The sequence below is a fragment of the Podarcis gaigeae genome (assembly GCF_964106915.1).
Source record: "Podarcis gaigeae genome assembly, chromosome: 3".
Classification (NCBI taxonomy): domain Eukaryota; kingdom Metazoa; phylum Chordata; class Lepidosauria; order Squamata; family Lacertidae; genus Podarcis; species Podarcis gaigeae.
In genome coordinates, this window is record NC_139680.1 from 3,318,515 (window position 1) to 3,342,913 (window position 24,399).

Genomic DNA, 24,399 nt, shown 5'->3' on the forward strand with positions numbered 1-24,399 from the left:
TAGACAAATACAGTTATCACAATACACAAAGTGCAACAGACTGAATAATAACAACTGTAAATATTTTATACATATACAGTTCATAAGACAAAATGTATTAATATTGGAATTACCGTATTTTTCGCTCCATAAGACACACTTTTTTCCCTCCTAAAAAGTAAGGGGAAATGTGTGTCTTATGGAGCAAATGCAGGGGGGAGGCAGGCAGGGGGGAGAAGGGACTGACGTGGCCAGTCGGTCCCTTCTCCCTCTCGTAGAAAAGCCCGCAGGAGCCATGCGCTCCTTAAAGGGTGCGCGGCTCCTGTGGGCTTTTGCGGGGGTATCACCTGGCTGGAAAGGTTGCACTATGGGAGAAGCCGAGACAGTGAGCGGGATGGATCCCGCTCACTGTCTTTGCTTCTTTGCTCACTTCAGGGACACACACAGAACACCTACATTGGAAATTTAAGGACTATTTGAATAATTATTGTAATATTAAATATTAAAAATTAGAAAGTACCTGAAAGTACCAAATAGGCCTAGGATTAATTTAGGGGTTATTTAAATAAATGGGATTTAGAACACTAAAAAAAGTGAATAAATTTTACTAGAATTGGAATATTGTTGTTTAATAATATTGGAAAGCTGTTACATTCAGACGCAAGGAAACTAAGAAGGGAGGGACTAGAGGAAGTCAAGTAATATGTTTATAGGGTGTGGTCTGAACAAGGCAAAATTAATCAGTACTGTGATATAGACACAATGCTTTTCTTGATGCAGCATAGAATAGCATTAGTCTTTTTTTTTTGCTGCTGCATCACACTTGCCACATGTGAAGCCTGTGGTCTACTAAGACCCCTAGATCCTTTTCACATGTACTACTGGCAAGCCAGGAGACCCCTATTTTATATTTGTGATCCCCCCCCCCCATCTAGTGAATCCAAATTACCACTGTGGCTTACTCATGAAAGAAAATATTGACAGGCAGGCCCAGATGTCAGGAATGTACCTCAAGGATGGAAAGGCAAGGTTTCCTGCCTACTACCCTCTCAGATTAATTCAGTTGCTCCCCTGTCGTGCCCATCTCAGTTTTAAGACACTCCAGCAGGGGCGCCAACTTATAAAAAATATTGGGGGGGGCGGGGGCCCATACTGACTTTTAAAAAATATTGGGGGGGCCCAAGACCTCCAAACCGCTGCTGCTGGGGGAATGAAAGGGGCGAGCCCCGGGCTGCCCCGACCGTAAGTGAACCTGTGAGGGCCCGCCCTTTGCTGCAGCCGATTGGCTGCCGCCGTGGGCGGTGAATATTAATGAGCTAGGGGGAATCCCCGCTTCTCGCGGGGCTGACGCCAGCCCCACGAGATTGTTGATGGGTCGAGAGCCCGCAACCCCACCCCCTCTCTAGATCGGAAGTGGCTTTGTTTTAACTCATTACTGAATGTATTTTAAAAGGTAACTATCGTCAAACAAGGAAAATAAAAAATACCAACATAATTTTGTGATTTTACAAAGTATAATATAACTAATAATTTTCTTAAATTATTGGGGGGGCAGAGCCCCCCCAAACGAATTTTTCAGGGGGCTCAGGCCCCCTCAGGCCCCATGGAGTCGGCGCCTATGCACTCCAGCCTTCTAATTATCATGCTTGTACACTGTGTACATCTTTAGGCATGCACTTGTGTATGCAAGCAAGTGAAAAGAAGGCTCCAATGTGGCAAAAAAGAAGCTCCTTCAGTGTGGAAATAAGCTTTGGTACCAATGAAATGGGAAAAAGGAGCAGGCCAAGTGCAGCAGAAGACACATCATACCCAAATCCAGCCATGTGTGCCAGCCATGATGATACTGCGACACTGACTAAAAGGATTCTGTGTCCTATATTCTGTCAGAGCACATCAAGTTTTTATCTGAACAACTAAGGTCATATTTCAACCATTTTTGATGCTTGGAACTTAGGTAGCTTTCAGCACAATTGCAGTGCATGTTCACCTGGGGGGGATTATTTTATGGGGCTTACTTCCTCTCTAGATCTTCTTAGGACTGCAGCTTTCTGAAGGGACCCCCTAACTATATGCATAAAGAACAAGCTGCTCCACATAACATAATTCCACAAGCTGGACACAAGAATCCTTGAATTTTGTCAGAAGTTTATCTTTTAAAAAGAAATATGGCTAGCCAACCCCAATGTAGCATTTCCATAGGACAGTTAATCATGTAATAAGTTCAGCACCAAATTGTAGTACAACAGAAGAGACTTATACACTGACCCCATGGAGATTCTGCAGATTCTATATCTTATATGCAACCAAAACCTTAGCATCAAAACTAAATATTTTACTTATATCATGTTTGTTTCCAGATAAGCACTTTTTGTGCTGCCAGTACTATGTTGATCCAAATATTATGCAAAACGATATTTGAGATGCATTTCCTCTAGTGAGGAAGGCAAATCAGTCAAATCTCCCTCCTCCCATTTAATGGCTATGTACTGGCATTTTGTCCGCTTTCATGAGGTGTCCTACATTGCACCCTTTTACGTGGCTACAACAAATGTCCAATGTCCCCCCAGGTGCCCACAATGAAATGAGATTTGTGTAACATAATGCTATCCCAGCAAGTAACATTTTAAATAAAAAACAAATTGCTCACTATCAAGAGCAAACATACACATGCAAAAAAGTGAGGTGAGTTGAACAATCTTAAAAACACATACTTTTTATTAAAAGACGAGTTAGAACAGCTCAGCTTACATCTGAAGTATGATTAGGACCCCACTGTAAAACAATTACCAAGACTCCGTTTGGATATTTGATGTTGGAAAAAGAAAAAGACCTCATGCAGATTGAAGTGTCTTGTATGCCCCAGCAAGTATATTTTACTGCTGATTTTCTATGAATAAACATATGCTAAGAATTGCTGAAACACACTGCTGGTTTTAAACATGCCTAATGTAGTATTAGAGGTTTGTTTTCCAGAACTGCCTGCCTCCATTTATCAGCTTCTTCCCTCCAGCTGGTAAGAATATCATTGATATCAACTCTGGTCAGCTGTCTCGCCCAATACACTCTCATCTATGGAAAAAGATATTGGAAGGCACTAGCAGGAAGCAAGACTGAAAAAAGTATGAATAAATTGTTTCTGGCAATTTAGAAGGCAGATTGCACTTTACCAGTGTGAATCAATAATAACTGCAAAAATTATGTATCATCAAATTCATTCTAGTGCAAATATTATGGTTTGGGTGTGGGAAAGTACTGATTTTACAGAAAAAGAGGACATTATCTGTTCTGGGCCATTCCAGCATTCCCGCCTTTCCATCTTTCATCTTTGAGAGTAATTGCAGTATAGGTATCACACAATAAGAACATTTGACAGTTTTCTTAATTTTAAACTGAAACACACACTCCTGTACAATTAAAGTCTCAAGGTCATCCAGAACTAAATAAAACCTGGCTGTAATATTAAAATCCTTCTCTATTTAGCAGAATTATCTCAGCTATATGAAGGCATAGTTAAAGTAGTGACCTCCAGCCAATCTCTGATTATTTGAACATGTAAATCTATTGAATATATTTGAAATTTATTTCAATATATTAAAATATACTAACATTTATGATCTGCACCCTTTCTGCACATAAGGGTTACCAAGTGACTAAAATAAGTGTCACCACCACCACAACAACAACATTAACATTTATACCACAACAACAACATTTATACCCCGCACATCTGGCTGGGATGCATAGCCATGCACAGTGATATTTACATCATTCAATGGTGTGTGTTTTTTTTTGGGGGGGTGAGGTTGATTTATTTTAACAGAACAATTTCCATTAGTACTTTCCATAGACAGATGCTAACATCTGTGCTGGAAAGTTAAATTATAAGTTCCTACAAAATGAACATTTTTCTATTTTAAAAATGTGTATGTTTCTTAGTGAGAATGTCACCATTACCAATCATATAATTATATGTACAAGGACAACACTGCAGAGATGCTTCTTTAAGTTGCATTGCTTCCAATCAAGTACCAAGGGGACTGTAAGAATCAGATTTACTTCTGTCAAAACAGGAAGCTCCCAGTGCAGCAGCTTAGATTTATTGCACGATTTATCTCTATTTGTCAACTCACTCACTTTAGTTGGGAATTTAAGGGTTTACTCAAAGTCAGAATTAAATGAATCGGTAACATTGTCTAAGAAAGCTTGTGCAGCATCTGCCCACGCAAGTCACCACATGCCAGCCACGAGCTCCAATATTTGTGGGGTGGGGGGAGAGAAACCTCTCTGTAGTCGACATTCCTTGCATTTTCTGAGCACCCACTGAACTTAAAACATGTGTAAGAAACTACTAAGAGTTGTGAAACATGTGCACAAGACCTGGTCCAGCCACTGCAACACTCAAAAGAAAGCATTCTGCCACTCTCTTAAATTTTTTTTATTTAAAAAAATCAGCCAATCAACACAAGATGTGCTATGAGTTTTGCTCCAAAAACCTAATCTCCAAGATTTCTGAACTAGAACAAAGTGCTAAATATTTAATGTAAGCAAATGCTGTATTAAAAAACTGTACACACTTTTCTGATTTTCTATTAAATTCAAAGCAGAACAAGAGTGAGATGGCTGACAAAGCAGCATTTAATTCTGAGCTATATCTAGACCAGAAGACCCAAGCTAATTTACACAGGCAAACAGTCACAGTTCACATAATCACATACAGCACAATATGACAGGGGAATTAGAGGGCCTGGGAAGCATGTCTGAACTACAAGCTAGCTGCTCTAAATGTATTAAATGCAGACATTTATTTCTAAAAAGGCTTTTTTATTTTAAGTTTAAAAATCATACAGAGGTTTGAGCAGGGGGTAGAGTGGGGGGGGAAAGGTACGAAAACTAAAACAGCTTGTCTTCTTTAAGCATAGAGAAGCTTCTGTATTTCTTTTTAAAAATAACTTGGCATATGCTACAAGGTGACAGTCCTCATTATAAAATCTTTTCTGTTACAGCAGAGCTTTCCAAACTTTTCATTTCGGTGACACTTTTTAGACATGTATCATTTCATGACACAGTAATTCAGCTTTACTAGCAAACAGGTGGTTAAACTAACCCCTTTCCAACCTCAGGAGGAACATGGAGATCATTTGCGTGACACACTGCAGTCGACACACTAATGTGTCATGGCACACACTTTGGAAAGCTCTGCATTACAGGATACTATGGTACAAGGTTGTTGCCATCTTATAAGATATAATCACTCTATTACCATTTGTTTATAGAGAGCTAGCTACCAGACACCATTCAGAAACCAAAAACTGAAGAGCTGTATTACCTATTGGTACTAACAAATAAACACTTTTTAATCCCTAATCAATCACAATAATTACAGTTATCAATCCAGTTTGGGAGTCAAATGTACTCCAAGAAAGCCATAAAAATGTGAACATCTGGGGGGGGGGGGTCATATTAAGCAAGGCATCTAAATTATATATATATTTATTTACTTATTTATTAAATTTTTATGTTGCCCTTCATCTGAAGATCTCAGGGCGTTTCACAACAGAAAAATACAAAACAAGAATACAAAATACTGTACATATTGAGAGCCTTCCTTTTTCAATAAAACAATACAGATTCAAATAGCTCACCTGGGTCAATAATACTCCCCACTGTAAAGTTTGTAACACCTACAGTAACGGTGTGCAGATTCTAACTGACCCTACAGTTTTTAAAATACAATAACAATGTACTTATAACAATGCAATAACGAGTTGCAACCTGTAACAAAATGCAGAAACACCCTTGGCAACTGCATGAAGAAAGACACTGTGGCATTTTTTTTGTCACTGTTTCAACCACAGATATGAATCCTACCCCTTTTCTTGATATCTGCTCCAAGCTGACTACATTTCTAGGCTCATCCCAGAGTTCAATGAACTCAAGACTCACGTCTGCTAAGGAGATTCATTGAACAATCGTTCCAACCAATATAGGCATTTAAATGGCATGAGCTACTATGTAAGAGAATGGAATAAACATTGGACACCACAGGATCATGACTTTGGAAGTGTATGTGAAAGCAGAGGTGTTGTGTTTTTTTAATAAATGATGATCTCAGGCTTGGATTTGTGACCCAAGACCGCTGCATCTGTCCTTCCTTCCTTTGCTACATAAAGCTTACAAAACTGTCAAATATTTTAGAAGACCCACACTGCTGCTGCTGCTGCCACTTCCAGAGTGATGGGCAAGAAACTCTGTAGGAATGCTAGTGTGTCTGTTCTCAATGTGCCAACAAGAGCTCAATTTTTCTTAACTAGTTCCCCAGCTACTTTGTGCACTAGTGAAAAGGGGTAACAGTTTTATTTTAGCCAGAACCCTGTAAACCCTGTAAACCTTCTCAATCACTATCCAAGCTATGTTCTGAGTTTCAGGGGCAAATCCCTCTTTCTGCTTAGTCATAATTTGGATTCTCTTTTTCTGCTTAGCCAGTATTTTATAAATAAATTTAATAAACAAACAAACAAACAAAATGATGGAAAAAATATTTTGTGTCACAAATTCAAGTTTGTTCCAGGATTTTGTACACCTGTGGGATACTGCTGAGCCCTAAAGCAGTTTACAGTGACATTTAGAAAAATAAGTAATTGGTCCATCATAAAAAGAGACAAAATATTGTATTTCCACCCTCCATGCTACTTTCTCACAAGCAAATGGAAATAACATATTTTAGTCTAACAATTGGTAGACATAAAGGAAACCTACTTTTTTCTAGCACAGTTGGGTTACATTTGCCTTCAGCTATCAACTGAGAGTTAAAGCTTTCTTTGGATGCAAAATAATACACATTTAAAAATTAATTGCAATTATAAATTATGAAGGCCTAGAAAGACCACTGCAGAGCAGCAGTCATCTGTAACAGTTTATTATAGAAAACAAAACAGTAACAAGAGCATAGTGCAGCCCTTTACAATTGAATGTTTTCATTGGTAATATGTGCATTTCACAGCAAATCTGCAATTTGCTCCTGCCCTAGCACAGTCCATGGTTTGCTCTTGGCTTACCAATCATAATATGTTTGGAGTGAACAAATCATGATCTCTGGTCTGGGTGTAACAACAGGTGCAGATAAAAAATATTCAAAACAAGAATACACTGCATCACCATAAAAGATGGTAACATAATGCTCTCTACCAAAGAAACAACCTCATAATTTTCTGAATTTTACTCCACTCTATATACCCGCCACAACCCATCTGAGCAGGAAATCAGAAATTTCCTAGCAGGACTGACCATGCAGAATTCATCCAACAAGAATTCATGGACAGTCCTATCACCCAGGAGGAAATAGAGACGGTCCGCAAAAACCTGAAATCACACAAAGCTCCAGGCCTGGATGGCTTTACAGTGGTGCCCCGCAAGACGAATGCCTCGCAAGACGAAAAGGTTTTCCGTTTTTTGAAGTACTTCGCAAGACGAATTTCCCTATGGGCTTGCTTCGTTGCCGCCCGCCAGCATTTTTAAAAACCCCGGGACAGTGGAGAAGTCCTCTGCTGTTCCGGGGTTTTTTAAAATGCTGGGAGTGGGAAGAAAAGCCCTTGTCCCCCCCCCCCCCAGCCTTCAGAAGAGGTCGGAGGACAGACTGTCCCCGGACCTGGTCTGAAGGCGGTTTCCATAGGAACGCATTGATTGATTTTCAATGCATTCCTATGGGAAATCGTGCTTCGCAAGACGAAAAACTCGCAAGACGAAAAAACTTGCGGAACGAATTAATTTCGTCTTGCGAGGCGCCACTGTACAGCAAAATTCTATAAGAAATTCAAAGAAACCTTGATGCCCTACATGACCCGCCTGTTTAAAGGGGTGACCTCCTCCTCCAAAATAGTCTGTATCCCAAACAACTGAAAGACAGCCTCAAAGTAGAATCATACCACCCAATCTCACTGATAAATCAAGACAACAAGATATTCACATCAATCTTAGCTAACCACCTAAAATAAGGTTGCCATATTTTGAAGAGAGAGAGGAAAATGATACATTTGCTGACTTCTACTTTTAACTACAGATTGCTTTGACGACTCTCATTTTAAATACCCCTACTATATGTAGTCTATAGAAGCTGTGATATATTGCTAGTAACAATGTTCTTAGCTTTCAACAAAATAGTAATAATAATAATAATACATATTGCTCCCTCATTTGTCACAATAAAGTATTTGGGTTCATGTTCACATCTTTGTGAACATAAGTGTGCACAGAACAACTTATTAAACTGTTTAACATGTACATATGGATTCTCCTTAAGGGCATGGGGATGTTAAATCTTGCCCTCCCAGAATCCAATATCTTGTAGCTGAGCCACCATCCTTTTAGTTTTAGTTCAGCCACAAGAGAAGGGACTTATATACAGTTGTATGTAGCTAGTTTAAGATGCTGCTCTGTTGTGATTCTCTGCTGCAGACTAGCTTAGCCAAGTTCCTTAGATCTGAGTCTAATGCACTAGGGGCGGGGGGTAATGGGTTACTGTAACCAAAAAACCCAAACAATTCCCCCCCCCCCGGGACATTTAGCCAAATTTAAAAAATCTGCCCAGACAGAAATTTTAATTCTGAAAAAGGGGGTGTGTCTGGGGAAAAGAGGACACATTGCAACCCTAAATCTTCTTACGCAAATTAATAGCCCCAGACCAGGCTGGCTTCATCCCTGATCACAATATAACAGACCCTATTAGGAAATTACTGAATCTGATCAAACACAGCCCAAAAACCCCAAACTCTCACTGTCGATTACGTCCCTAGACATCCTCAAAGCCTTTGATTGTCTAGAATGGAAATACCTGTTAGAAGTATTAACCAACATGACATTTGGCTCTAACTTCCTACAAACCCTCAAAGAAATTTACTCCTAAGCCTCAGCAATATGCAGAATTTTAGTATGGACTCCAAAGAGCTTATAACCCACCTACTCTCAGCAGCCAGGAGCATCATGGCTAGACACTGGAGGAACCTGTCAGGAGTGAACATGGACCATTGGTACCAAACTGTATGGGAAACAGCCTTACTTCAACAAACTGGAACTAACACAGGGAAAAATAAAAAAGGACACCTTCACCCTGATGTGGCTCCCCTTTATTACATACACAGCCCAACAAGATAACAACAAGAACCCACCAGCAGCATACGGATTGAAATGGCTAACTTGACCCAACAAGCGATTTCCCCCCTCACACATGCAAACAAAACTCACTGTGCTCAACTGAAGGCAACCAACCATGCCCTAGGCCTCCCAACCTCTCCCAATGCCCATGAAAACTAATAAATGAAAAGAAAGAGAACCTAACCCCCTGACATTGACACAAAAAACTTTGAAAATTTGCTATGTAAAAGAACAAAAGTTTACAACCCCCTCTTCTCTCCCCTCTCTCTGCCCCTTTTCTCCACCAACCTTATACTGTATGCAACATTTAAGTCTGTATGCACCTTTGTAACCCAAGAAAATCTTTAATAAAAACATTGTTTAAAAAAAGAAAAGTAGATCTATCAGAAAGATCATTAACCATTTCAAGAGCTTCTTAGAGTTAGTATGTGGCTATGACGTTTTATCACTTTAGTCCAGTTGAAAGATTTAACTTTTAAAAGAAGAAGTTGAGCAAATAAGATAACATCTTTAATTGTTTACACAGAAACATAAATAGCACTGAATGGCTACAAGAATTAATGTGAAGGCAACACAACATACGAAACTGGTAAAAAATTATAGCACCTTCCACAAAGCATACTCTTCTTTTGTGCACTTTTATATAGAGATGCTGTTGATAAATATATATTTTTTATTCTGTGCATAGCTACACTTCATCACACTGAAAGGGTCAAACTACACACCATGTTAACTATATATTTGAATTCAGTGATTGGGAGTCACATCTTTTTAAAAACTCACAACAGTCATGAAGGTCCACAGTCCAGATCATGACCAAGGCCCCTGCCTCCATTCTGTTTTCCCACTGAAAATCCCTGCCAGATACTATTTTCTGCCATTAGCTGTTTGAAGGGTGTAATTTTCACTGAGAAAATGGCATGGGTGGTGAGAAAGGGTTAAGTAACTTGAAAATTTTGACATTTAACCATTTGATATCAATGTGAAATGTAAAAAAATAATCTTAAGATACTGCAAAGCGGCAATGCTTTTACTTTCCTAAATTAAAAGTTGCATGTTTCTTCTCTGACCACTGTGTGGTGCTATAAACCTTAAGAAAAACTTTTGAGAAAACTTGGAAAATCTATTTGAAGGCAGTACTATATTGGCATTCTATTTTATTGCTTTAACTGCTGCTTTTTATACTGAATTACACAGTGCAGTGAATTCAGTGATAATGGACCAAAAATACAATGAAGGCATGAATACAGATTTTTAAAATCACATTATATTTTTTAACTGTATGCATATGGACAGCAATGTCTATATAAATTGAGTCTACTGATAAAAAATGGCATTAGTGTTGAAATAATTTGAGTAGGGATTCAACTAATGAGACCCATCAGTGAAAGCCCCGCACAAGGAGTTTGTGCAATGGAGCTTTCCCAAGTCTCTCCCCACCCCCACAATTGGATTGAGGGAGTCAGGAGAACCCCGAGAACAGCATTGGGGGGGAGGGAGGGGGCAGTCTATCCGGCAAGCTGAAATGTTTGTACTGATGGAAGATCAGCTTAGCACAATACTGAATTTTTCCCAATCCATTTATAAGCCAGTGGAATGCATTAATATGATTTAGTTCAGATGGCAACAGAAAACCATGGTCATGAGACAAGCACTACCTTCTCCCGTGCAGGAGGGGTGAAAATTAGAAGGTGCCTATCCTGGTTAGTTGCAGACAGTTCAGTCTGTACACAGCCACAAACCAGGACTGAGAAAAACACAATTCCCCACTTACGTTTTCTATGACAAATGTCCACTCTTTGTCTTCAAATTCCTCAGCATGGGGATCCTAGAAATCAAAAATGCAATGTTAAGTTCATTTCTGAATGATAGACAAAAAGTCTTGCTAGTAACACTATTTTGTATTTTCTTTTATTTATTCTTCACGTAATATAAACCATGGAAAAGGTGGCACAGGAAAGTAAGGATTATGCTTTGATGTTATATATTAATTATATATCAAATTTTGAAATTTAAAGGAGACAGATATTTATTCTATTTAATTTATTTTCATTTATTCAGAAAATTCTAAATACTTGGTGCCAAAAAATATATCAGAGAAGGTGCAAGTCTTCCCGGGCCAGGCATTCCATAGGAAAGGTGGTACAGCCCAAAAGGCCCCCCCCCCCCATGGCTACTTGCCTCACCTCTGAAGGTGGGAGAACTACAGAAAGGTCATTGGTTTCTATATTAACAAACAGAAAGGCTCATGAGTTACTGACGTTTCCTCAAGACCACAGTTTTTCCAGGATTTATTTCAGTTTATCAGTCCATATTCACTCCATCACTGATCCAGAAATCAATTCAGCACCTTCAACGTATCAACTGATGAAAGAAATGGAAATAGAGACTCAACACTACAAATCTTCTGATAATCTTACTCAGTTGTTTTGTGTAGGTGCTAAACAGCATTGGGGACAAGCTGGAATCCCATGTCTGTTGTATACAGTGCTTATTTTCTAAAAAAAATGTTTGGGGTACTCTTATTTTCCTACTCATTTTGTGTTCTTGCACCAATCTCTGGAAATGGTTGTCTAGGTATGAACAGAAACACTGAAGTACAGTACCCCCAGGTCACAAGACAGGCAGCCTAGCTAGAAACACACATAGGTTGATGGCATCACAGGGTGGGCACCACTACCGAGAAGGCTCTCTGCCTGGTTCCCTATACCTTCACTTCTCACAGTGAAGGAACCGCCAGAAGGCCCTTGGAGCTGGACCTCAGTGTCCGGGCTGAACAATGCGAGTGGAGAAGCTCCTTCCAGTATACAGGGTTGAGGCCATTTAGGGCTTTAAAGGTTAACACCAACACATTGAATTGTGCTCTGAAACGTACTTATGTAGTTCTTAATATCACAAGTACAACACTCCTTCTCTAAGTTGAAAGTGTTACTGGATTTCTAGATTTAGGCAGCAAACATTTAAGGGCTGCAGCCCTGCACATACTTGAGAGTAAAATCTGTTTAATTTAATAGAGCTTACTTCTCAGTTTGCCCAATCTGCCTAGCCATGCTAGACTTTACAGGTAATTTTTACCTGTAAGATGTTTGAGGACAACAGAGAGGTCATTTTGGATTTGCAAGTATGTCTGAGGGTGGTACATCACCATTTTGATGAGCTGTATTTTCATCTATGTGTATGAACATTTTCTAAAGATACAGTGGCCTGCCTCTATATCATGCAAAATATTCAACCCACTGACTGATTGCCTAAGCTTTTAAGTAGCAGGTTTTCAAGTATCCACTGGTGAATGCTAAGAGGCTATACTTAACATTCTCATTAGTAACTGAAGCCCAGACTTACCCTCTAATCCTACCAGCAACACCATTTCAACAGCCACTTACAGATTCAGACACACTACAATCTGTATCACTTCTGAAAACACATGGCTCGTCTATCTTAGTTCCTGTTCTTCATCTATGCTACTATTTCAGATTGCTGCTTTACAAATAGAATCAAGCCTTTATCTCAGATTCCTATATAGCTCTGGATTAGTTATAATCTCTCAGCATTTGTTGCCAACACAGATAATAAGCCAGCAGCTCAGCTGTGATCTTGAGTTGCAACCAGTGCAAACAGTTGCTGCTGGAATACAGAGCCATTTTCATCACTGTCACTAAAACTACAGGGCAGACATTTGCTTCTCTCTTCCTGTGGGGAATTGTTCAGCAAAGCCAGTCAGTCACTTGGACACAACGGTCCCTGGCTGCCATAGTAGCCTTCATCTTTCTAACACAGAGGGGTAGCCTCAGGAGAATACGATGGCTTTAATTGTTTTTCTGTGTGGTATTAATGGGGGCACATCTCTCACTCTTCCAATTTGACAAGAGCTGAGTTGACTGACAGAGGATGGTAGTTACTTTGATGAATCTGGAACCAGGGGTGCAGTCTTGCATATGTGATGCAAGAAGTATCCCTCTGCTAGTCTTGCAATTCACCCTGAGACCTCAGGGTGAAAGCAGGTAATAAATTGTAATGGTGGTGGTGACGCTGCTGGTGGTGATGGTAACGGAGATCATAAACCATGACCTTGCAAAGGCATCTGCCTCACTACAACACTTTCTTCCTTCAACCCCAGATGCACTAATGGCCTAGTTCTTACTGAGGTGATATACCTGTGCTGTGTCTCGGTTTCATCAATTCAAACTGCTAAGACGAGGGCGCTCACATGACCCTGAATACAACAATATTCTTCATAAGTATGTGAGAGGATTTTCAACTTAGCTTTCTCCCTGATATGTTAGTTTTCCATATGTAGGATTTGTGTTTGCGTGATCATTTTACCAAATTAGCTCCCACCTGCAGCCTGAAGGGGCACTGCCCCAGACACAGGGTACTACTCAGGGAGGACAAGGCAACCAAGGCTCTTTTTAAGCAATTGTCTACACACACACACACACACACACACACACACACACACGTACTTTTAAGGTATGGCTACTTGTAACCAGTTTAGTCTTTCTCACTAAAGCTACAATTCTCCTGTATGATAACAATTCCAATACGGTGTGAAGTAGAAACAAAACAGCTTAATGTTTAGTTTAACTACAGTTTACATAATATTACCAAAGTCCAGTCGCGTATTCCAGGTCATGTGGCCAGCATGACTAAGCCGCTTCTGGAGAACCAGAACAGTGCACGGAAACACCATTTACCTTCCCGCCGGAGCGGTATCTATTTATCTACTTGCACTTTGACGTGCTTTCGAACTGCTAGGTGGGCAAATAAAACCATTTATTTGGAAATACAGTGGTGCCTCGCAAGACGAAATTAATTCGTTCCACAAGTTTTTTCTTCTTGCGAGTTTTTCTTCTTGTGAAGCACGGTTTCCCATAGGAATGCATTGAAAATCAATTAATGTGTTCCTATGGAGACCGCTTGCCAGGCTGGCGGTGCGGAGAAGGGCTTTTCTCCCCACCGCAAGCCTTCAGGACAGGTACGGGAACAGAGGGGAAGGCGCGCAGCGCTTCTCCTCTGTTCCCAGGGCTTGCGGTGGGAGGAGGGGTTTTCCTCCCCACGCCAACATTCAGAATAGCATTCTGAAAGTTGGTGGTGGGAAGGAAAACCCTCCTCCCACCGCAAGTCTTCAGGACAGCCATCCGAAGGCTGGCGCGGGGAGAAGGTCTCTCCGCCCCACCGCCAGCCTTCGGAGCAGCCATCCCAAGGCTGGCAGCGGGAGGAGGTCTCTCCACCCCACCGCCAGCCTTCGGAGCAGCCTTCCGAAGGCTGGCGGTGGGGCGGAGAGACCTCCTCCCGCCACCAGCCTTCGGAGCAGCCATCCCAAGGCTGGCGCGGGGAGAAGGTCTCTCCGCCCCACCGCCAGCCTTCGGAGGAGCCATCCCAAGGCTGGCGGCGGGAGGAGGTTTCTCCGCCCCACCGCCAGCCTTCGGAGCAGCCTTCCGAAGGCTGGCGGTGGGGCGGAGAGACCTCCTCCCGCCGCCAGCCTTCGGAGCAGCCATCCCAAGGCTGGCGCGGGGAGAAGGTCTCTCCGCCCCACCGCCCACCTTTGGAGCAGCCTTCCGAAGGCTGGCGGTGGGGCGGAGAGACCTCCTCCCGCCGCCAGCCTTCGGAGCAGCCATCCAAGGCTGGCGGCGGGAGGCGGTCTCTCCGCCCCACCGCCAGCCTTCGGAGGAGGTCCGAGGACAGTGGGGAAGACGCGCTGCGCTTCCCCGCTGTCCCGGAGATTTCCCTATGGGCTTTCATCTTGCGAAGGAAGCCCATAGGGAAATTCGTTTTGCGAAGCGCCTCCAAAACGGAAAACCCTTTCGTCTAGTGGGTTTTCCGTCTTGCGAGGCGTTCGTCTTGCGGGGCACCACTGTACAGTCATACCTCGGGATAAATACGCTTCAGGGTAAGTATTTTCGGGTTGCGCTCTGCGGCGACCTGGAAGTAACAGAGTGTGTTACCTCTGGGTTTTGCCACTTGTGCATGCACAGACGGTCAAAATAACGTCACACACATGCGCGGAAGCAGCGAAGCCCGACCTGCGCACGCGCAGTTGCGTCTTACGTTCTGTTCAGGATCCCATTTGCATCCCGAGGTACCACTGTAGAGGGCTGGCTTCAACTAATGAGCCCCACTAGTGGAAGTCTGTGCAAAGTACGTCTGCTTGTGCAACGGGATTTTCTTAACTCATCTCCCATGTCCCCCTAAGTTGACTCAGGAGGGTTGAGAGAAACCCCAGTATAGCACACAGCAGGGTGAGAGGGAGGACCATTTCACCTTGCAAGCTTAAATGTTTGCACAGGTGGAACAATTGCCATAGTGTTATGCTGAATTTTGACCAAAGGTTTTTTCATTCTTTCAATGGTGCATACCTGCAAGAAAGCTTGGTTAGGACTGCAGTCTTACTGAAGGCAACAGTAGAAAATGTAGAATCAGATGTTCATAGCATTTCCTGTTTATTATTAAATCTATGAAATTGGAACAATTAAAGACAAGCTAAAACAACATAGATACCTTGAAAAGTGTCACAGTGATTTCAATGTTTTCAGGAACAGGCCACACAACAACACCACGATATGGATTTTTTATTCCTGGCTGCCAGCTATGAGCCTGAAGAAACATTGGGGAGGAGAAAAGCAATTGGGGAAAATGGATTAAAGTACAGAGCAAATTCAGCCAAATATATGCAGAAACAACATGCACAGTACTAGACTGCAGGTTTCAAAAAGGTGAGAAGGATTCTCTCCCTCAATATTTTAATTTTCTTGAAAGTGTTGGAAAAGACACAATGCTGATTTGGCTAAATACCTTTTGTTCAGAGGCTTTGTTCATGAATTGTCTGATGGCTAGGCTGAGGCTGGGAGCATTTTCCTGTTCTGCTCCCAGACTAATGTTGTGACTAACTTAACTACCCCAAATTCCTCTACTGCACAACCTTCACCTTCAAATGAATAGACCAGGGGTCACCAAAAGTCTTTCTCTGGTACCACTGGGCAGGTGCCCCAGACTCTGAGCTTTCATGTAAAAGAAAGCATCTAGCCTTCTTACAAAGAAAATTAGAGAGCAAAATGTGTAATTACCTTCAAAGTGATTTCTATGAAATGAGAGCAAGTGCCGTGTGGCCACCTTGAATATTTTTCCTGGAACTGATAAATGCTCAGGCTGTTTGTGTGCAAAATCAATTTGTATGATCTCCATAAGTGGAACCAGCCGAGCGTGGCTGATTTCACATGAGAAGCACAAAGTTACCTCTAGTTTTGTGTTTTATCATGATCCCCAGAGCAGCTTTTTGGCACTGCCACCCCAGCACATTTTCAAATGTACCCAACTGCTGAGCCTTGTTGTAGACGAATTCATGGAAGATACCTTTTCAATGGCTATTAGCCAAGACAAGTGGGATTTGCAACACAATTTTGCAGTGTAAACCAAGCACCTAAAGGGAATGTGCTGTTTGGGAATAGAACCTGACCCTTTTGTTGTTCAGGCCTTGGGGTTCAGAAGCAGGAAGCGATAAACATCACCATTCCTCTCCACACTATTGGCCCTCCCCAGCTATCCTATATAGTGCTAAGAAACTGCCAGCCCCAAACCTAAGTATTTTGTATTATTCAGCATGGGAGGCAGGGGTGGGAAGAAGAGAAATTAACCCAAATCATAATCACCCCAAAAGATACTTGCTCTAAGGTGTCACAATGGGTGAGCAGGCCAATTGACCCTTTTTCTCTGCCCTCCATATACCCCTGCTAAACGGACATGCAAAATTCTGTGCCTCTGCTGCTCTCAGCTTGTTTGGTATAATAAGCAGCCTGCCTGAATTTTAGGGCTAGCCAATATGGTGCCTTTCAGATGTTTTGGACTATTATTCCAATAATCCCTGACCATTGGCCAACTGGGGTAGATGGGAGCTTCCGTCCCTAACATCTGGAAGACCCCATGTTGACTACGCCATGCTGAAGAACCCCCTTCTCTCCAGGGTGAACTACTGTCAACATACTATAAGGAAGTGGTGGCCAAACTTGGCCCTCCAGTTGTTTTGGAACTACAATTCCCATCATTCCTGACCACTGGTCCTGTTAGCTAGGGTTGATGGGAGTTGTATTCCAAACACAGCTGGAGGGCCAAGTTTGGTCACCACTGCTATAAGGTAAGCTCAGATGCTCCAGTCAGGCAGCTATTTTTAAATATATATAATTTGCTTTAAATTGACAGATGTATGTACTACTGTGTACTGTGCATTGCCCAAGTATGCAGAAGTCATGTTGATATAAGAATTAGAGACCCCAGGTGTATATTTTTGCTTTCAATAATATTTCAATGTTTCACTTTAATTGCATTTAACCTTTTAGAATGTATTAGGCTTGATTTTTATGTGCTCTGCATTTTTGAGTCTCTCCTTCCTACGCTGCATTACATCCCTCCTTATCTGACCCTGAAAGTGGCACAAGTGGCAGAATGTTTTCCTATGTCACTTATGAATTAGCACCAGAGTGTTAATGGAAGTTCCCTGAAAGATAGGTGAGGTCCTTGGAAGTTCCCTGAGAGGTTGCCAGGGCAACGTGGGACATCTGATACCTAAAACGGGCAAAAGGCCTAGGCGCATCTGGTCAACCCCAAGGTGATAGTGGGGGAAGAGGATAGCAGGAAGACACCATACGTGTTTTCTATCCAATGACCTGTGACCTTTCTTGACACATGCAAAGGGGATGTTTTATGTTTAAGAATGTTTTATGACTCTTTGTGCGTTGCATATAAGCTTTTGCTCTGAAGTGCCTTGGGGCAGACCTTCTTAACTGGCAAGTTGAGTTGAGTGAGCTCTGTCCTATTGCACTACCTATAATAAACAGCGGGTCCCTAATCTGGATGCTGGTCTTAAAAAAATTCCTTGGTTTTGTGGTTTATTTAAAAGGTGGTCCCTCACCTGGGTAATGAACAAGGTGGTGTAGAAGTGAATTCTTACCACAATGTTTAGTTTCCAAACTTATAGGCACTCAGCCACCTGAGTTTGCTGTTAGAGAGAATATATCAAAAAATGGAACACCTGAGCAGTACATTATCACATACTGGGGAAAAACAACAGAGATCACTGTTGAAGACACAGTGCTGAACAAGATTTTCATTTGTTCTGATTCAGCAAGGCAACTCTCAAATACTTTATATAAAAAAAATAAGATTAGCAAAATGCAACCAATTTGGCTTCCTTTTTTGTAAAAAAAATTTTTTTTAATTAGGAAAAAAATCCACATCAACAGTAGAATAACATCTTCACTAGACGAACTTGAAAGTCACAAAATAAAAAAAGGTAGCTAACTGCTTTGAAACTTTCATCTGACTCTTAAAACGTTATTACTCTACTGTTACTTTGCAATTAATAAAACATTATGTATAATCTCATCATCACTAAATGGATAGTACATTTTGTATCCTTTGGCCTAGGCTGCGATAGACTGAAGGAAAGGATTTAAGGTACAAAGCTTTCTAGAGGGTTTTGTAATTGCACTGCACTGGGGCTAAGATCTGAAATGTCAGAGAGCAGAGCGGTCACACAGAAGCATCTTTGTCTATTTTTCTATGCAACACAAAAGGTACCATTTTCCTATCAAAGTTTTAGCACATTTAGGGATTTGCCTCTGCTGACCATAACTGATATGAGCAAGCCTCAATATTTATTAATTGTTTTAATTGTCCTACATATGGACTCTTCTTTAAAACAAAAATTCATACAACAGTCTTACCAAAAAGGTAATATAAATATGTAGGCGTTATTCAAAAGCTCAGGGTCTCAGCAAGCTATCTTTATTGCATTCGACTTCATTGATAGCCAGTGTGGTGCCCTCCAGAAGTTGATGGGCTGCAAACACCCCTAACCACTGGCCATGCTGGTTACGGCTGAAGGGAGTTTTAGTCCATGAGCATATGGATGTCATCACATTGGCTCCCCTGTTTATAATGGGAAACAGTGATGAGGAGAATCCAGGCTAAACTTTTGGAAAATACACTTGTTTATAAAAGTGAGAGAGACACAGCCTGATTCTATGATTTTTCTATTATTATTATTATTATTATTTTAATATATTTTATTAAGGGTTTTCTTGTTTTACAGTGTAAGTGTAATGCCTCGTGTATTTTTTTTTCCCCGTGTAACATTTTTACAAATCCATTTCATTTGTTGAGGCATTAGGAGGAGAAGAAAAAAGAAAAAAGAAGAAGAAGAAAGGAGGGTGGAAGGAGGGGAGATGGATGGGGGTGGGGTGGGGTAGCGGTGTTTCTATTATGCTTAATGTATGTAGTTTGGTGTCAGCGTGCTTGTGTTGTTCACTTGTGTTCCTTTGGTGGTGAGAGAGGTTGGGGTTGGCCTAGGATGTGATTGTTTGTTTGTGATTGGCTGTGGTGATCTTTGTTTTCGTGTGTGAGTGAGGTGGGTGGGTGTTTTGGGTCAAGTTAGCCATATTGATTTGTATGCTGTTGGTGGATTATTGTCATTGTCCTGTTGGGCTGTGTATGTGATAAAGGGGAGCCATACCGGGGTGAAGGTGTCTTCTTCTGTTTGTCCCCGTGTCAGTTTCAGTTTGTTAGTTAATTTTTCTAGTAGGGCTGTTTCCCATACTATTTGGTACCATTGGTCCATGCTTACTCCTGACAGGTCTCTCCAGTGTCTGGTTATGGTGTTTCTGGCTGCTGAAAGTAGGTGGGTTATGAGTTCTTTGTGGAGTAAATGGGCATTGTTGTCTTGGAAGATGTTTAGTAGGGCCAATTCTGGGGTGAAGTCTAATACTTGCTTTGTTATTTTACATATTTCTTGTATGGATGTTGTCCAGAATAGTTGGATTTTGGGACACTCCCACCACATGTGGAGGTATGTGCCTGTGGAGGTGCACCCTCTCCAGCATTTTGGTGAGGTTCCTGGGTGTATTAGCGCTAGTTTCCTTGGTGTTAGGTACCACCTGTAGGTGAGTTTCAGTGTGAGTTCTTTTCTTTTTGTTGATATGGATTTAAAGGGGGGTTTAGACCACATTCTGGTCCATTGAGTGGGGTTAATCTCATAGCCTATGTCATTCTCCCATTGTTTTTTGATTGCGTCTAGGGGATTTGCGGGATATGATTTTTCTATTATATATACTTTTATTCTGTCAAATTTTCTCTGATTTTCATTTTCAGTCCATCAGATATAATACTGAAATGTTCTCCTCCCCTCCCAGGATCATTCCATTCTCATAGGAGATGACTATACGAAAGCCAAGGGCACAGGCTGCCAAAGATTTATGTAATCCTTGGGACACAAATAGCACCCTAATATAAAATAATTTGTCATTTGATCTGCTTCCAAGAATGCAATTAAAAGAAACTAATAACATGCATAATGATTTGAATGCATAATGCAACTGTCTCTACCGTTCTAGAGACAAACATCTTAAATCAAGTAGAATCACCAATGCTATATAGGCCCAGAACTTGATGGCAAGGAGTTTGTATCATTTTAGAAATGCTCTCCAAATGCCCCAAGTTAAAATCTCCTTAACTGATAAGCCAGTGCAGCAGAACTATTCCGGCTCTTGTAGAAAGTCAGACACTTGAAAAACAAAGTCACCATCAATACATGGATCTGCCTATGTAAATTAGGAACACCTAAGAATGAAATCTCATGTCTAGAAACCATGTCCACTGCATAGCAGGTTTAATTCTGAGGAGAAGGGACTCCTGCGGCTTCCAAGCGTGGTGCTGGAATCATGGACAGGCCAGAGCATCTGTATGTCCGTCCACAGCTGCCTGAAAATCTAGGATAGCTTGAGGATAGTAGTGCTGAACATATTATGTGGCTACACTATAAACAGCAGAATGGGAATAGGGATGCACTTTCAAAGAGACATCTTATGAAGGAAATGCAAAGCTGAGAGACAGCTTCCACATTCTGATGCACATCAGATTTGTTTCCTGATCCATCAGTTATGTATGTGCAGAAACCTGCTTATGTGTAGATTTCCTCAGCTGGATTGGGGAATTTAAGTGACTGCTTGAATTTAAATTAATTTAATTTTAACCAACCTCTTCAAAGCAACTCAGCTAATTCAAATTATTCCCACATAAATAATGATAATGTGGAAATAGGATCACAAAGGAGTTAGCATATAATAGGTGTTCAAATGTAATTTAATTTTGTACATTTTGCTCCTTATAGCACAATGGCTACTCTTCTACACTAATATGAAATTATTATTGTGGTTATTATTCGTTTACTATGGACATATTAGCTGGGAGCTCTTGGAAGTAAATAAAGTTTTGCATTAATACACCAATGATGACCAACTTGAACAACTTGAATCTATCCTTTAAATGTATAAATAATTTGAGAATAAAGCAAGTTAGTGTATGTGGTTAACATGCTGGATGAGGGCCATTTTCCCAGGCAGAAAACCAATTCAAGTAATAAAAATATGCAACCATGACCATTTAATATTTTCCTTATACTAGCACTTTAGATAAGGAACCTTCCACTCTGACCATCTTGGAGGGAAGGCAGGATAAATATTGAATACATCAATAGACTACTATCAATTACTATTGATCTTCACAATGACAGGTGCTGAGCTTATTCTACTGCATGCATCGATGCAACCTCAGTAACTAGTAATACTAATCAGGGTATTAACAAGAAAAAACAGAGAACAACTTAGGTGTATTTGTAAAAATCAGTTATCTTTCTCCTGTCTTAAAGCAAAACAATAATCAACTAACTTATTTCAACTTTTGTTTCCCTTATTCAACTAAACTAAACTAACCTTAGAAGATTTCCTTCGACTTCTTCTTGTCCAAACCACTACCAATTTATCAGGTTGCCTGTTGAGGAGGAAAAAAAGACACCCACCATTAATTTTTCTAAATTTATTTATTTATTTATTTATGATGTGATAAAAGAACAGTGCTTTCTCTTGCACCACTCCTTCATATGAAAGAGATTACAATTCATCAATTACCTTCTCATATCAACTCCGTTGAGCTATTTCAAAACTCTCCAATTCAAAAAATCATAGGTTTTTCAAACTAATTATCTACATATAAATGTACACATGCACACACCCACACCCACACACTAAGTATCCAGTAAAATACATAGATAGATAGATTGAAAACCAATTTTCAGAGGCATTTTATTTGGAGGACACAGATACAAGTGGTACAATCTGAAATGCTATCAGGTGGGCCTGGTTTGCATGCAATGTTAAATGACATTTAAAAGGCACTTTGCTATTTTCAGACTTCTTGTTGCTTGAGAACCTGGGATTGTGGCTTGTTTCCTCTAAACCAGGCATGGCCAAACTTGGCCCTCCAGCTGTTTTGGGACTACAGTGGTACCTCGGGTTACGAACGCTTCAGGTTACATACACTTCAGGTTACGCACTCCACTAACCCAGAAATAGTACCTCGGATTAAGAACTTGCTTCAGGATGAGAACAGTTTCAGGTTAAGAATGGACCTCTGGAACGAATTAAGTACGTAACCAGAGGTACCACTGTACAACTCCCATCATCCCTAGCTAACAGGACCAGTGGTCAGGGATGACGGGAACTGTAGTCCGAAAACAGCTGGAGGACCAAGTTTGGCCATGCCTACTCTAAACAAACTACCAGTGGTATGCAAAGAAAAAACTTCATCCATAACAAGCATATATCATAACTCTAGCAAAAGATCCTAAACCTCTCAGCAGTGTGAATATGAACATACATGAGTGCTGGCAGAAGGTACACACTTGTAACAAATAGGTGGAGAACAGCAGGTTGCAAGGGTGGTTTAAGACCACATGGAGAGTGTGTAGTGAGTTTGGAGTGTGAGTATTTCCCTCTTCTTCTTTTTTTGTTTTTGTTTGTGTTAGTAGTTTCGCTCCAGAGAGCTTTTGGCATATGTGAGTGCCCCAAAAACCTTATTTTAATTTTTTTCTTGGGTCACTGGAACAACAAGGGCACAAGGCTAGGATTTAGGGCATAGAGCCAGATAATTTATAGGGCATAAGGCCAGAATTTGCAGTTTCCTTGGAAATGCTAAATGGCTAATTGTATTCCTGGGAAGCTGTTTGGGACAGCAGACTAGGCATTAAGTATATCCAAAACTCTTTCCATTCCTCTTTCTCTTTTTGAATTTTAATTGTATTGCTGGGATATTGAATATTGACTGTACTGCTTGAGCACTGCCTCTAAAAATGACTGGGTCACCCCACCTGGCATTTAAAAGATATTTTTGGATCGCCAGTCCAGAATAAAACAAAGAACCACGTGTCAGGAGATTTATTTAGGCAGGAATAGAGGCAAATCTGAGTTCTGTTAAACAGGAAGATGTGTAATGGGAAAAAAAGGTTTAGTAAATGTTGTTATGGCCATTAGAGTTACAAGGTAGGGACTTTTCACCATTTGTCAGATTGCATAAAGAAGGAAAGTTTGGTCTACCTCCTAAAAACCCTGTAAATAAAGGGGACCAACCAGAGCCCATTTATAATTTTGTGCTTAAGGTATAGATGAATGTTTAGAGCAGAAAACCACATGTTGTAAATGTGACCAAACTTATCTGGCTGACATATGGTAAAAAGTATATCTGACTTCTATCATAGACAAAAAATAAGTAAGGCTTATATAGTCTGCTCCTTAGGGGAGCAAGAGATTAAAAGCTTAAGTTATAAGATGGTGAAAGCACATGAACAAGGAAAAACGGTTTACCAGAAGTGTGTCTAAAGCAGAATGCAAGATTTTTTTGTGGCTAGAGAGAATAAACTATGTCTAAGCATCCCACTGGTGAAGAAAGTGTAGCTAAAAAGTTCCTTAGGAAGGATGGATTTGACACCTTTAGATAGCTTTACTGAAAAAATGGGTCCATGTGTACGAGATGGGAAATGCTTTGACTCTGACAATCCATTAAAATATTTGGAGGAAGCATTTCACTCTTATTGCATAAGACCATGAAAAAGGAAGAAAAAATATTATGTTATGGGGTTTACTTTACTTTCCCATAGTTTCCAAAAGGCTTTAAATGGAGTAAAAAAACAGTTAGAAGAAAAACTGAGGTGACTGAGGATTGGGGAGAGACTTATTTTAGAAGAAGAAGAAGAGTTTGGATTTGATATCCCGCTTTTCACTCCCTTTAAGGAGTCTCAAAGCGGCTAACAGTCTCCTTTCCCTTCCTCCCCCACAACACTCTGTGAGGTGAGTGGGGCTGAGAGACTTCAGAGAAGTGTGACTGGCCCAAGGTCACCCAGCAGCTGCAGGTGGAGGAGCGGGGAAGCGAACCCGGTTCCCCAGATTATGAGTC

At 40.9% G+C, this 24,399-nt stretch overlaps 1 protein-coding gene across 4 annotated transcripts in view; it reads right to left on the reverse strand.

The window, feature by feature from the left end:
• Window positions 1-24,399, reverse strand: part of EHBP1 (EH domain binding protein 1) — a 269,882-nt gene that overhangs the window by 200,569 nt on the left and 44,914 nt on the right. For all 4 annotated transcript variants that reach the window (XM_083730032.1, XM_083730030.1, XM_083730031.1 and 1 more), the window contains exons 3-5: window positions 21,885-21,942; window positions 15,625-15,720; window positions 10,901-10,954 (exon numbers count right to left, since the gene is read on the reverse strand). In XM_083730032.1, the coding sequence (XP_083586158.1) occupies window positions 10,901-10,954; window positions 15,625-15,720; window positions 21,885-21,942 (208 nt within the window). The remainder of the gene's footprint in view (window positions 1-10,900; window positions 10,955-15,624; window positions 15,721-21,884; window positions 21,943-24,399) is intronic.